Here is a 15,613-nt window from a genome sequence, read left to right as displayed (position 1 = left end):
GCAATTTCTCATAACTTTCATCTACTCTTTTAATACTTTTATTTATTCAATTAATATTTATATTTTTTAAAAAATAAGTAGTTCCTAAAATTTAAAATAATTAAACTTGCATAAACATCTAAATAATTATGCAATAATAATTTTTTCCAATTAAAATAATAATTATTTTCTAAGCTAATGTATGAGGGACCAAATCGCACTAAAAAAAGAAAAGTGGAGCACTAAAAGTATTCTCTAAAAAGAATTGATAGGGGTAATATAGAAAAATCACCCATCAAAGGGACTAACTTAAAATGAGTTGAAAAGACGGGGACTATTTTAAAGTTAAAGTTAAATGTCGGGTACTAAAATGAGTTTTACCCTATATTGGACAAATATACACATATAAAGATTTCTAGATTTGTACTTATACGAAGGTAGCATGGAATCTAGATTTTGCTTTAATTATTAATAGGGTAAAAAGCAATTTATTCCTTGTGTTCTAAAAAGAATATTAAAAAAACCCCTCTATAATAAATAAATTAGCAAAAAAAATCCTATAAAAAATTAAATAGACAAAATACCCCCCTTAATTTGATGAGTGCATGATATGTACCCATTTTAAGTTTTCTTTTTATTTTTTTAATTAGATAATTAATATCCTTAATCATGAACTGTAGGATCTTAATTGGTTAAAACCAACAATCAAGATTTTATCTCTTTAAATTAAACCTGTTTATAAGTAAGAAATAAATAAGTATATCCAAAAGATATATAGTACTAAATATTTTATATAAAATAAGTGAAAAATATAAAATAACTTAAATTTATAATTCAAATTAAAATTTAAAATAAACAAAAACAGAAAACAAACACAGTCATGGCTTGTTTGATCATTTTCTCTTCGTATTTTCTGTATAACAACAAAGACAACAAATCTGGTACGGGAGAGCTCTCATTCTGCAGAACCGTCTTTGACAGCAAGAGGTTCATACCATTGAGGTCCGAATCCAGCAGCACTTCTTGCTGCCTCATTGAAAGGTGGCTTAAGCGGTCCACGGAAGAACACCCTCACGCTTGCATGAAACTTTTGAATTACTTCATCATGCATCTTACTAATAATTTCAGCTTCTTCAGGTTCACTTTCCTTGGAGACCAGGGAATCAGAAGCCATTAGTGGACTTTTTGACCTCAGACAGAGATACTTAAACCACTTGACTCCAGTGGCACAATGAGTAATTTCTTCTGGGTAAACAACTTTCTCCAATAACTCGGCCGTTTTGTCATCACCTCCTTTCCGGAAACGTGATATGGTTGTCGGCAGCACATCAAGTCCTCTAGCCTGACAACCGATAAGTGAGGTCATTACTAAACAAGAAACAAGTGAGAGTCATAACAATATAGGCAGAAGTTAAGGAGGCCTTTCATGATCTTCTCAAGCCTGGGTATGATTGGTACTCAATGACAATCACTTGCAATAAGTCAAATGGAATAATTGAAACTCAAATAGGATCCTGCTCAACCACATTCTACCCTCAAAATTCTTTTAATATCCTTTTTCCGTGAGAAATAACTACCTCATGAACACAATGTTCAATTGCCAAACGTGCCAACAGATCCTTTGAAGTAGCAGTAGCTGAATCCCAGAGACCATCATGAGCAGGCAGCGCTCCATAGAAAGATCCTAGTTCCTTAAGTCGCTCTGCAAGCAGGGTGAAGTGCCGGCCTTCATCTTGTGCCACTTTCACAAAATCTGTGAAAAAATCTCTTGGCATGGACTCTTGCCTGCCAAACCGAGCAATTATATCCTACGGAAACATAATGGAGGGACTGCATTAGGACGATGCAGGAAAAAATGAAAGCATAAAGAAATGATTGTGTATTGCTTAGTTGAATAGAAAGACGAAGATCAAAACACAGAAGCAGTTTGCTTTTGAAGATCTCGAGAAGCCAACGCATAATAAGTAACGTCTAGATAACACAAACACTATTCAGCCTTGAATAGTTGACCTACCCCTTTGGGAAATTAACCGGATGACCTTAAAACCTTGCTTTTAGTACCCCATTTAAGCTAGATTATTTACTTTTTTCCTTCAAGAATTTTCTTGTACCAGATCAATGTCTCCCCTGAACTGGATAATAAATTTATTATAAAAATCCTATATCCCAAATTCTATTCTTTAAGAACCATGCAAATCTTTCAATTCCTTAAACAACAACCAGAATTTTTTCTTCAACTTAAAATAAAAAATAAAGCTCATTCATCAAGCAATTCATATCACTTCCATAATCCATACAGTAAGAAACATGGGAATGAATGGAAGAAGGAGAAAAAGAAAATGAAGAACAGCAACGCAAAAATGAAGTAAACAAGTACCCAAGATAAGTCAATGGCCCAACTTTCAGTATGCACAAGACTGTGCACAAGAGCTTGTCTACTCTGTAAACTCCCAGCCTTTCCCAGCTTTGGCATCTCACTAGGAGACACGAGCTTCACCTGTACACAGAACAAATTATATACAAATATATATATTTGTCTACAACAAAAGAATTCGCTGCGGCGTTTGGTCGAACACTTATCAGGTAAACAGAATGCGACAATCGTTTTATCTTACATTGGCGAGCCGGGCAGGGCGAGCCGGTACAGATATATCCACAGAAGCATCATAGGCGCGAGTGATATGTCCTTGCAGCCATTTGTTTGCAACTTCATCGCCAAGCCGAGCTTTCTCAAATGGGTCCGCGGTGTTCAGCACTCTCAGCGCAGCTTCCACCAGACTCTCCTCCGCAACGCCGCTGCTGCTGCTCATTACTTCCTCTGTTGCTTACTTTGATTCTCACGCTGAAGAGATGAAGAAGATACGGAATACCAAGTATATATGTGAAAGATCTTAGAGAGAAGTGAGAATGAACATGCAGTACTCTCAGTGCTCATGCAATCTTGGAAAATAGGAGCATTTTGTAGGGGAGAATATTTTATGTAATTTATGTTTAAGCCCCCATTATTTTCAGTATTTGTAGTTTTTGCGCCTTTATATTTCTTGATTTTAGATATAATTTTCATTTTATATATATACACTCTATTATTATACTATTCCAAACTTATAGTTTTAAATATTTTATTTTATTTTGAGACTTAAAAGAGTATTATATTAACTTAAATTTTGGTTATTCATATTTTTTCAAAATATATATAAATGTATTTATATAGGCTAAACTTCAATTTAACCCTTTTATTCTCCAAAAATACTTAAAACCTCCCTATTGCACACTAGAAGTAACACTAAAAATGGCTAGAAACATGGCCAAGTTGCACAACCTGTTGCAAAAATATTTGGTTTCAATCAATCGAAATGATGTTTTGAAATATTACAATCGGATTTAGAAATCAAAAGCAAATAAAGCTATATTGGAACAAGTAACACAAAGCAATTAGGAACGCTATTTATGACTAGAAATATAAATTGAAAACTTACAACAATTCTCAGTTCAATTGAAGTCGTTAATTTTACCGAATTGCATAATACTGCTTGTCTCTAAGAAAATATACGCCCCGTACCAGTAGTGCACCGGATTCAACGTAATTTCTCCTAGGATAAGACGGTTATAGTTCTTTCGGTTTTAGCACCATACCGAATAACACCTCGATCAAACACCTCGATCAAACACTCAGAAGCTCATAATCAAACTTTACAGCTCAAATCTTTAAAAAAAGAAAACTATAGAGGCCGAGAGAGAAGGGGGAGAAAATCTCAACAACTAGAATTGTTGTTAGCTCTTTTTGTGTTGTGTGTTTCAAGTGAAAAATGGCATGGGCATGCCAAAAAGCCAACCATAAAGAGAGTAATGAAATCAGCCATAAAGGCCTTAATTTGGCCAAATAAAACAGCCAATTTTTGGTCAAAAAACCGGATGTGTAATTGCATGAAAATAATGGTCATGATGAGGAGTAATTTCGCCTTCAAATTTTGAGTTTTTGCATTTGAAAAATCAAATTCAACACAACCCACTCGTCTACAACACTTTTCGTTAAAAATCTAACAGAAATGGGGTATTTTGCTATATTTTCAATAGTAAAGGAGGTTTTTGCCTATAAAAATAATACAAGAAAATTTCGCACTATTTCAACAAAATATAGGGGGTGTTATGCAATTTATCCTCTCTCTCTTTTTTTTTTTTTTTTGAATTTCTCTCCAACATTACTTATATCTATTTTGGTTTGAATCATTGTTGAAATATTTAAGTGAAATGATTTAGTGTAAGACGATGTTTATGCTTAATGTAGTGGTTTTTATTGTTGCAAACAAGACCATATTATGAACTTTTTTTATGCAATAGAAATTAAGTACAATAAAATTGAATAGAAAACAACATGCTCAACTTTCATAAGTTTAAATTAAATAATATTTTTCCTAGTGGACTCATTTAAAAATTGACCAGTAAACATAAAAATCCACCAAATTTCTAGGCTCAACACACAACAATTAAAAATTAACTGAACAAAATCAGGCATAAACAAACACCACAATTTTTCAAACTACCTTAATCGTGGATGATGTGAGGCAGAGTATCCTTAGCATTAACTTAGCTAATTCTGTTAGTACAAGTGCATTATATAGATTATGGTGTATTCCTTGACCTGTCGAGGGAAAAACCAACTGACGAGCACTCTGTTGTACTGTACATTAGTCATAATATTCAATTTAGTTTAATTTTGCTTTCTTCTTTAATAGAGAATGTATCTTTATAGCTACATTAGTCATAATATTCAATTTTTTATTCACCAATTCTATATTTTTTTTAATAGCATGAACATAACAATAAAATTCATATGAATTAAACTAACAAAATTATTTACCAAGCTCAATATAAAAACATACTAAATTATTTAGTAATCTTACTTTTAGATACATATTAGATAATATAAATAAAAATATCATGTCTTATTATTATCTCAAATTAAAATATGAGATATTGATAAGAATATTAACATATGTTGAATTTTGAGTACGAACATAATATAATATTAACTGTGTAGTTAAGTATATAAATATACTTAAAAATAAAAATATTTAAAAAAGACAAAAACCTCGCAAGCAGAAGTAATAGAGCTCGAGTCGAGCTTGAAAGCGAGCTGAGTCTACTTGACTTGCACCCCCTAATATTTGGTATGTATATAATATTGATATACATCATATTGATCATTTCCTTTTCTTTTAATTAATTTTTGTAACTTTATGTGTATTGTATTATATTTGATGCGACTAGAAATGCCCAGATCCAAGAAGTTGATGGATGAGATCCTTGGACCTTTTTGCAAGTTTTATAAGGTGGAACCTACAAAATAAATATTAGCACTATGATAAGTCAATAATTGGATTAGATCAAAAGGTAGTTAAATAAATTAAGAGAAACAATAGATAAATTGTAATTTTGTATTTGAGTGTAAAGTAAAGGTACCCATTTCGAAGGAAGAGATCTGCTATTTATAGGCAGACCCAAGTCCCTTTTCCTTTGGGTTTCGATTGAGGAGGAACACCCGGTTGTGGTCTCACTGGGTGCCTTTTGCAATACGGGAAAAAGGGCACTGTGTAGCTAGTAGTTCGCAGTAAATGACTACTTTCGCTATACAACAACAATAATAGAATTTCTATTGACACTCGCATAAGCGCTGACAAGAATAGCAATACAAAAAATTCAACAACATCAACACAAGCAAGCAAGGTAAAGTACAAAAGCAGTAAATTGAGCGTAATTTCAGAATGTAAATTTCATTGATATCAAAAAACAAATAAACATTGTACAACGATGCAAGATCAAGGGGATCGAGGGGGACACTAGCATGCAAACTACACAAAGCTTCGAAAACTTATTCATATCTGTAATAGTCTTAAAAAGATTTTTTCTATTTAGAACACTAGATACTAAAAAAAGTTGAAATTCGCACCTCAAGAGACACAAAGTCTCCCATGAATAAACATAAGTTTTTACAAGTGTACAAGATAAAATACCTATGCCTAAAACTCTAAGACTGCCGAGTCCAGTATCTGCCTGCGAAGATTAGTGGTCTGCCTGATTGAGCAGTTATGTGGCCCAATGTGCGTCAAGGGTGCCTAGAGTGTGGGTTACCCTTGACATTTTCCCCCACCTGAGATGGTGACATCCTAGGAGTAAGGGAAGCATAGTAGGCTTTGACTAGAGGTTGGAATGCCTTAAGGTCTGTCACCCACTCCCAAGTATTTTCCTCGTTGTCGCATCCCTCCATTTTCACCAAGTACTCTGTACGACATGCGCTTCAACCACCTTCTTCTTCAACTTCGTCAATTCAACTTGTGGGCGGCTGGAACAATTACAAGTTTCATCCTCCTTCTCTATCGAAAAGCTAGAGCTTGAGTTGAGCTCGAAATCGAACCCTTGCGAGCTTGCTCAGCTTATCTTGCACCCCTAAATATGCATGTATAAATCTATACTATTATAAAGGGAGGACAGTTTATTAGACTCACAATGGTAGTCTTAATACTACTACATTAAATTATTATAATATCAAAGTACCATTCAACTTCATAACTAATGTTAAATTAACTACTCAATCAAGTTCCTTTAGAAATTTAATTCTATGCAATTACGTGTACTCTCAAAAGTTAAATTTACTCCTATTTTGTTTAAACTTATTGTTAATCAAAATTGAAATAACATATTAGTATTTATTTTATATATATATAATCAACTTTATCAATATAACATATATTGTATAAAGTATCAATTTTTAAATTAATTTGAATAAAATATGTATTGATAAATAATGCATAAAAAGAATAACAGATAATTTTTGTATGTGAGGTTGTAAAATAATGACAAATTTTAATATAAAATGGTAAATTATGAAAATAAAATAAAAATATTATTAAAAATTATGCGCACAGATACTGCATGCCATCGCATTTAGTATAATGTATTGAGACTAATATACATGAAAATAATTACAATTGCAATGTTCGGATAAACAACTTGGGGTTGATACACAATTTCTCCAAAATAGTGGGCCTTATTTAGTAATATTTTGGCCCCTGGAAAAACTTTCCCTCCTACTGTCAGTTCTCTAGTGCAGGTGCAGCTGATGGGGTTTTAGAGATTTCAAAGATAACGATGCTGAGCTCGTTCCCACCTCCCCGGCCGACGGAGTCGATCCACCATCGTCTAATCGAGTTCGTGAAAACTGCCCTCATCAACATCTTCGTCTCCCCTTACGCCACCGTAACCCATTTTCCCTTATCATCTCTCTCTCTCTCTCTGTCTCTCTCGTTTGGTTAATTTTTGAATAATTACATCGATACGCTCTTCTTGCAGACAGAGGTTTTTTTTAATCTTTTTGTGTCTGATTATGTATGGGTTTTGGATAGGTGTGTGATTTGTATTGTGGGAAAGTGCCAGATGAGGCAAAGTGGGATGAAGCTCAGATTGGTCACTACATTGGCATTGGTAATTTGATGAACCTCTCTTTATTTTTCCAAATGTTTTCTTTTCTAATTCTTGTGTGTCTGTTCTTTTTGTTGGGTCAGAGGTGTTTGAAGGGAAGCTCTAGAAGAGTAAATTTTCTTATCATTTTGACTCTTCATGGATTGTTTAATTGTTCAATGTTGTTACTCTATATACATGGGCTTGTATAATTTTGTTGTTTTTCCTTTCAGTTTAATGTGTTAAACGAGGATTGTTTTTTAGTATAAGATGTGTTATTTCACTTCGCAGATGTGGCTACGTCTGGAGTTAGTGAAGTGCGGGAAGCATGGGAGAGTCGACGCAAGGCTTACACTTCCGAGTTTCTCGAATTTGATCCTTGCATTGTGAGCCCTATAAACTTTTCCATATACTGATATTATCTGTACTTTCCTGTATCTGTCCCTGAAACTGTCAATCTGGAATGTCTTTCTTTTGAATGAGTTGAATTCTGCATGAAGAGATTATCTTGCTTATTTGCAATAAGAGAAAAAAGAGTGGTGTTGTTAAGTAATTTATTGCTGATGTAGAAAAATTCTGGGATTGATCCTGGAATGGAAGGGGATGAAATTTCTTTATTAGAACTTAGGAGTACGACTTTCTTCCTTATCAAAAGGACAAAAGGAGGTGCTTTTGTTTGAGGGCGTAAGAGGGGAACACAATCTACAATAAATGCTTTTAATGTTACACATAGAGGTTATAGAAGCTCATTTTGGTTTTCTAAAAAACAGATTGCAAGTATAAAATTTTTTATATTCCTGATGAACTTGTTTCCCCTCCTCCATCCATATCAATTGCTCACTTTTTCTCTTTTTGGTTTGCTTTCAGTGTGGTCAATTCTATTTCCAACTGGTTTGAATTGTACGTGATCATTTTTGAGCTTTTAATTCTTACTGCCCAGCATATCTTTGTTTTTTGGGCTTGTTTGCTTTTTATATTGATTATTCTCTTTTCACTATGTGATAGAATTATGTCTTTACAGGAAGAGGTAGACTTGTACTGGAAGAACAAGGAAAACCAGGCTGATATTGTTTTCTGCATGCAGCATTTGCCGGTAGGAGATCTTTTCCATCTGTGTTTCTCCTTTCTCTATGTGCTTAAAGACAACAATAGATATAAACCTTTATATCCATGTGTTGCCAGTTATGTGTTGAAACTGAGGAGAAAGTCAGGAGACTGTTGCATAACGTCTCATCTCTGCTGAAGCCCGGAGGTTATTTTCTTGGTATTACTCCGGACTCATCTACAATATGGTATGAAGATAAATTGTGAGAATTTGTTGTTTTCTTAACATATGTACTCTTCTCCAGCATATTTCGATGTGTATACTGCCTTTTGTTGTAAACCCTTATATTTCTTAGCTTTATGGATATTAGAGTTCTGAGTGTCAACCTGATTGGCATTAATAGGTTCATAATGTCATTGTAGTTTTCAATTGATAGTCAATAGTCTCTAGTGTATTTTCTACTGCATGAAAGATCTACTTTTGTACTAACTTTATTTACCGTTTTTAGCCATGTGCTTTACTGCCATCTAATGGAGTGCTATGTTTATTAGTGTAAAATATAATACAAGAAGTTTGCCTAGCTTCCCTCCATATTTTTATGCAGTTATTATCATTTGTATGTAATCTTATTATCAGCAGTCCTGTGTTGAATATAACATTCCTCTCTCCTAAGTTACATCATAAGATCCTGTGTCATGCATTGTTGAGGGAAACGGTTTATCGCTTTGTACATGCTGCCTCACGTGTTCAGACTTCAAAGGTTTTCTTGAGTTGTGGCTTCCTATTTCTAGGTCTAAGTACCAGAAAAATGTTGAAGCATACCACAATAAGAGTGCTGGAATGAAGCCCAACATCTTTCCAAACTGCATTAGATCTGAGAGCTACATGATCACTTTTGAAGTTGAGGAAGAGAAGTATGTATGGAATACTATACAATATCTTATGCTCCATTTCTTTTCATATTTTATTATGAGATTTGATCTCCCTAATATATACTCAAATGTTTTCAAGGTTTCCGTTTTTTGGTAAAAAGTACCAGCTGAAATTTGCGGGTGACATGTCTGCTGAAACTCATTGCCTGGTACATTTCCCGAGCTTGATCAGGTTGATATTTTTTCTTATGAGTTTCTAGTATCAAATAAGATGGTTAGCATTCTCTTTTCTCCATTTGTGATCTGCTGTAAACGCATCTCTAGGGTTCATTTAGCTACCCTAAGCTTGTTGGTTTAAGTTTCTAAAATGAAGATATCTAAATTAGGATACGACAAATCTTGATGCCTGATATTATTCAAGTCATGTTTTCACAACCTGAGCGAACTTCTCTGCATCTAAAGGCTCTAAGGAGGGCTAGGTGTTCATGTGACATACTCTACTTGGGTACTGCACAGCTGGAGGAGTATCCGGTACATTTGCATATGACTGGATACTTCATGCTTTTTTATTAAATAAAAAAATTGGGGGCCAAAATTTAAATAAAATAATATTGTCAAATCTATTCTGAATCTTTTTGTATAATTTATTTAATTTTCATATTCTGTAATATTTGTTATTCTTTCACTCTAACCCAAACTATGACCAAATATGAAAAGATGAAGACAATTATAAGGTTAATGATTGATTAAATATTTATATGAAAGTTGTATTATAATATTATAGTTAAAAGAATATGAGTTCTTAATTAAAAATTTATATTAAAGTTGTATTTGTATAATCATATAATTTATATTATATGTTTAGCACATGTATAGTATGCATGACTCCACTTATTATTTCATTCCTAACTATTACTTTGGAATTGACATTCCATCTTTTTACAAATTTCAAGTTCTATTATCAGATTGATAATTATGCCCTGCAGGTTAGCTAGAGAGGCTGGTCTTGAGTACGTGGAGATACAAAACTTGACTGAATTTTATGATGACAATAGGTGAGATTTTTCTTCATTTGCATCTTATCTTCTTCCCATGTGTTGTTTACTTGCTAGGTAATTGCAATATACTCTTCTAATTTGGCAACATTGTGTTGTTGTAGCCTCATACCCAGATTGTTATATGCAGTTGAAGTTGGAAATATATTTCTAAATATAAACTCTGGCACATTGGCTGGAGAATTCTTTTTCCAAAATTCTTTTTTATTGGCAGAGATCATTTAGGAAAGCTCTTTTGTGGTTTCCTTCATGGACTTCTTTTTGTATTCAACCTTTGGACATCTTTTAACTGAAAATAATGAATTCGATGAGTGTTCTGAAATCTTTACCAAAGCTTTGCGTTACCTGATTTACTGCATGATTCTGGTCTATTATATCAGTTAGACTGCTCACCTTTTTTAACTTGTCTCTTAAGAGCGCAATTGGCAGGAATGCTCATGGATGCTGGTCATAATCTTGTTGATCAAAGGGGAAGACTTCTTCAGAGATCATACGATGTTTTAGGTGATTTTTCCTTAATCCTGCTCATTATTTCTTTAGAATTGATGAGTTTTCTGCATTGCAATACTCTGGATGCATACTAAGTCACCCCTGTTGCAGGTCTATACACCACATTCATCTTTCAAAAACCAGATCCAGATATTGCCCCTCCTCTCATGACGCCATTGTTGGAAGATGCAAGCCACAATCACGATGAGGCAAGTTTTGTGACACTAAGAAGCGCATCATAATAAGGGAACTTTAATTTTGGCAGCAATTAGTTCCATCACTAACTGAGTAGCTGTCCATGTGGTTCTTTCCCAAAAGCATTTTAATCATAGATTGGCATACTATTGCTTCTGTAGTAGGAAAGATTTGATTTCAGAAGCTTATATACTGCTCATTCGGATTCCTCCATTATTCTTTGACATTTAATTTCTCTGAGTCTTCTTCTTTTTTTTTTTTTGAAATATATATAAAAAAAAGGAGGGATAAGTTCAATATGTACCTGGAAAACCTTAATGAGAGTAAAAATGACATTTAGAATCCCCAAATTCTTGGGAGGAAAAGATAAGAAACTCCAGACAAAAGGAAACAACAGGCAATAATGCTATGGAAATCATAGATCATATAACTTTTAGTAGCAACAGTGTGGATTCACACTAAAGCAGCTATCTTATGTCACCATGAAATCCAATTTTCCTCGTAAGATTATGGTTTTACGAATCCAAATCAGAAAGGACTTATATATATAGCACTCTTAACTATAGAAATCCAAACTATGCCTCAAACCGGACATTGTACTTGTTCCTATCAAGAGTCAGTCAGAGGGTATTTTGCACTTATAGTACATCTGTTGCTTTTATGATGAACTCTTTTAACTTACCATCTTCAGTATCAAAGACATGGAACAAGACAAGGAAAGAAAAATTAGTTCACAAGATACTGCAAAAGGTCTAGATGAACAATCTTATATCTGGAAGAAAAAGAAAGAAGACGAGGAAAGAAGTCAATCTCATAAAGAACCATTACCAATAGAAGTCGCAGCTGCAATCATAGTTGAAGATAAGGACTCACCAGAAAGTTCTAGGATAAGGAAAAGTTGAAAACTTAGAAAGAAGAGTTAGAGAATCAACATATCAAGAAGGAAATATTAAATGATCAACAATCTTGGTACATAGTTTACATAATTAGCATAGAGGAAAAATTATGCATCTTTCGTCATTATGTAAAATCCACATAATTATTTTATAGATTATTTTCTATAATTGATTTTCAGTTAATTATATTATGTATTGTGTTTAGTCAAAATGTTCCGCTTTTCCATGGCTTCCACACATTTAAGATTTTGGGCAAAGAAAAAGAGATATTACATGTGAAAAAAGTGGAAACTTCAAGCATAGGAAAGCATTCAGTTTCGTTTATTACTCTTAGATGAGATAGAGCACTGCTTTTGTGCATTGGATGGCTGGGTTATTATATTTATCTTTTATCTGTAGCTGAACTTAAAAGTATTGTTCTGGATATTCAGTTATATGTATGCCTACTTGTTATAATGACCTATGGAACTGCCTGCAGCTTTAAATGGGAATTCAGGAAAGAATTGACTAACATAAAGATGTGACTAAAACTGACCAAGGAACAAACTGTGACATGCAAAAGATATCCAATGTAAATGTTTGAAAAATGAAAGAAAATCTTGGATCATCCTTGGTAATTGAAGCAATGTGTCCTTAAGGTCAGAATGTGCTCCCCTGTGACACAGGGACTTCCCCTTTTATTGAAGCTTTATATTCCAAAAAATGACATAAATCCTTAAACTGTTTCCACCTTTATTTACTCATCATCAGCTGTACTAGACTTTCATGCCTCGCGTTGGTATCTCTCTTGTAGTTGTCCCCTCACACCATGCAGCCAAATGTTTTGGTGTAAGAACGATGCTTTCCTGATATTCTAAGTAGTTTGGCCGAATGTTTACTTTCATGGCTACGGCATAGGATATCTCTCTTGGACCTTTATTCATTCGCTAAGCTGTAAAAAATTATTAATTCACAGGCATCTACATAATGTGGAAACACTTACTAGACTAGATATCTTAAACTAAATGGCGAGGATCATGCCATGTCTGCAAAATATGTGTCCTTCTATTGACTTGGCATCGTTCTCAAAATTTGCATTGAAACACTTGGCGTAGTCAAGAAATTTCATACATAATGAAGTGATTGATCTATTGAAGTGCACAATATTTACACAACTCCCTTAGTCTGACTGTTTTAGCTGAACGTAACCACCCTAAAAAGACAATATGATAAATTGGCTGTGCATTTGTCCAATGCCAAATTTTCTATGAAATGAATGCAGCTGGCATTGTTGTATGTATTCATGGTCGCATCTATGAATTTCCTTTCTGTTGATAGTTCTGGTGCTGGGCTATTAATAACACATTTCACTCACCTTGTTCTTCAAGTTTCCGCAATGGGTTTGCTAAGGTCTTCTCCAAATTTGGATCCACCTGACTGATATTCAAATTGTTTTTACAACAATGGATAACATATCAATTTTGCACTAATATGATGCCTTGTGATCAAGTCAGGCTCCTCTGATGCCACAGAGAGATTGGCAAGTGGTTGGCTGGAGAGAAGATGACAAGAATGTGCAGCCAGAGCCAAGCTCAGGGCTGGGTAAGATAACCGAGCAGAAAGGCATATTAGGTCCTGGTCCAGCAGAGCTTCGCTTTCCAGAAGCTCTTTGAACATGCAGAAGGGAACCGGTGAGGTCTTGACTTGGTTCCTCTAAAAACCACTAACATTTCTCATATTTATCAAAACCACTCACACATTTACTGATTGTATATACATGTGTTATTTACATAATTCTGGTGCCACACATTTCATTGAATGCTTATACATTGTCTCAGCATTCATAAACTTGCCTTAGTTTGCTTCCACTGTTGTGGCTTTGCTGACGAGAATCGTTCTTTCTGATTAGTGCTGTTTAGTGTATCATTCCTGTATGAAGTGTCTTAGCCATGTTTAGTAAGTTGTTTGAGGCGCTTATTCCCCGTGTATTTTTGTGACGGATTTGGTTCAAGGGGTTACTCTCTGTGCCTTCTGGGGATGGAGCAATGGAGTATGATTATACATTAGAACTTAACCGCATCACTCTAGTTTTGTTCAGGATATTGACACCCCATCTTTTGCTCTCTTGAGCTGACCAACATTTGTTTTCGAATATTGGGTTAGTTATACTTAGATCTTTTCAAAAATACGAAATTGTACTTCCGCAAAAAATTGAAAAAATTACACTTATACCCCCAGAAAGACTGTTAATTAACCCAAACAAAATTAATGAAATGTCAGCATTTTCTGTCTAGTCCAAGACATTGACAAGAGGTGGTGATTCTAAGTGGATTATATTCGAGAGGGATATATAAGTGTAATTTTCAATTTTCTTAGCAAAAAGTATAATTTGACATTTTAGGAGGGGATTCAGGTGTAATTAATCCGAATTCCCTTACCTTTATTATTCTTATATGGATTATTATTATTAAATTGTGCCAATTATCTTGAATTAAAGTTTATCGATTCTTTGATTAAGCACATGTTTGATCCAGCATATGAGTTTCCTACTTTATTAAGCTGATTAATAATTTTTTTTGATTAAGCTAATTAATCAATTCTTAATTAAAGCTAATTCATTAATTAATGTGGTTATAATTTGCTTAATATACAGTTTGCTCAATGATAATGTGAAATTCTTTTAGACACTAGCCATTATGGTACGTCGTTCTACGTGTATGTTATAGATAATTTTTCTTACTTTAAAATGTATTATAAATAAAAATAAAATATATAATCATTACATTATATTAATTAAAAAAAATTAATAATTTATTAATTAATGTATATTTTAAAAAGCTGATAAGTTAGTATAAATGTACATGTAGTTATAGAATAAGCAATTAGAGGCCCACGGTTATTGTGGACGAAAGCATTCGGATTTAATGTAAAGATTCAAGATGTTTTTTTTTAAAAAGAATAAAATTTCATATTAAAAGAAATTAAAACTCATTAATATTTGAAAGAATAGCAAAAATAGTGCGTAAATTTGCATTTAGAACCACTTAAATCTCTTATCTTTATTTTCTAACCTTAATGTCCCTAAAATTTAAACTTTTTCATTACAATCCCTCGTGAACTTCCGGATAAAATGTCACCAAGATTTCAATTTTTTTAGAATAAGATAGAGAATTCAAATTTAGGGACTAAAATGCAAATTTCAAATTAGAATTGACTCAAAAATTGAAATCCCAGTGAGTTTTTGCCGGAAAGTTCAGTAACAAATATGAATGTTTTAGGTGAAGGCAAATTTCGACTTACATAGACGACCTACATCTCCCGCTGATGAAAAACGACATTGCAATATTTAGTCTAAGTCTCTATACACTTATAATACCCAGTCTTGAGTTTTCGACTTTGAACGTTTCAAATTGACCCTTGGTCCCATAGTTGCCAGCCTATGCGCAGCCCAACTCTTTAAGTTTAATCATTCAACTTGTGGGCATTTGTTTGATATTGAAACATCGTTCAATGCTAAATAGTAAGCACAACAAATATTTAAGCCATTAATAAATATTTACTTTACTCATCATAATAATATTATTTTAAAAAATATTGACGATTAATTTTGAAAATCGTCAATCTAATTGATTTTCAGGTTATTTATTC

General features: G+C 33.5%; 2 protein-coding genes across 4 annotated transcripts; one reads left to right on the top strand and one right to left on the bottom strand.

Annotated features, from left to right (window-relative positions):
• Positions 1–752: 752 nt before the first annotated feature.
• On the bottom strand, positions 753–2,961 carry LOC105161297 (3-oxoacyl-acyl-carrier synthase-like protein (Protein of unknown function DUF455)). The gene is made up of 4 exons (XM_011078937.3): positions 2,595–2,961; positions 2,357–2,476; positions 1,557–1,787; positions 753–1,321 (listed from the first exon to the last, which is right to left on the bottom strand). The coding sequence occupies exons 1-4, from the start codon at positions 2,787–2,789 to the stop codon at positions 935–937; spliced, it is 933 nt and encodes a 310-aa protein (XP_011077239.1). The 5' UTR covers positions 2,790–2,961; the 3' UTR covers positions 753–934.
• A 4,089-nt stretch (positions 2,962–7,050) lies between these two features.
• LOC105161296 (S-adenosyl-L-methionine-dependent methyltransferases superfamily protein) lies at positions 7,051–13,873 on the top strand. 3 transcript variants are annotated; one of them, XM_088880132.1, is made up of 12 exons: positions 7,075–7,233; positions 7,380–7,458; positions 7,726–7,820; positions 8,302–8,334; positions 8,440–8,527; positions 8,617–8,726; positions 9,271–9,393; positions 9,491–9,583; positions 10,338–10,406; positions 10,822–10,910; positions 11,007–11,104; positions 13,480–13,873. In XM_088880132.1, exons 2-12 carry the CDS (start codon positions 7,411–7,413, stop codon positions 13,636–13,638), a joined length of 1,005 nt encoding a protein of 334 aa, XP_088736258.1. In that variant the 5' UTR covers positions 7,075–7,233; positions 7,380–7,410; the 3' UTR covers positions 13,639–13,873. The 3 variants fall into 3 exon arrangements, with proteins under 3 accessions (XP_088736257.1, XP_088736258.1, XP_088736259.1); XM_088880131.1 differs by lacking the exon at positions 8,302–8,334 and having other exon boundaries at positions 7,051–7,233; positions 8,456–8,527; XM_088880133.1 differs by lacking the exon at positions 8,302–8,334.
• Positions 13,874–15,613: the final 1,740 nt, after the last annotated feature.

The sequence above is a fragment of the Sesamum indicum genome, linkage group LG4 (genome assembly GCF_026168435.1).
Source record: "Sesamum indicum cultivar Baizhima isolate 11 linkage group LG4, ASM2616843v1, whole genome shotgun sequence".
NCBI lineage: Eukaryota > Viridiplantae > Streptophyta > Magnoliopsida > Lamiales > Pedaliaceae > Sesamum > Sesamum indicum.
This window is presented reverse-complemented; position numbering and strand designations above follow the sequence as displayed.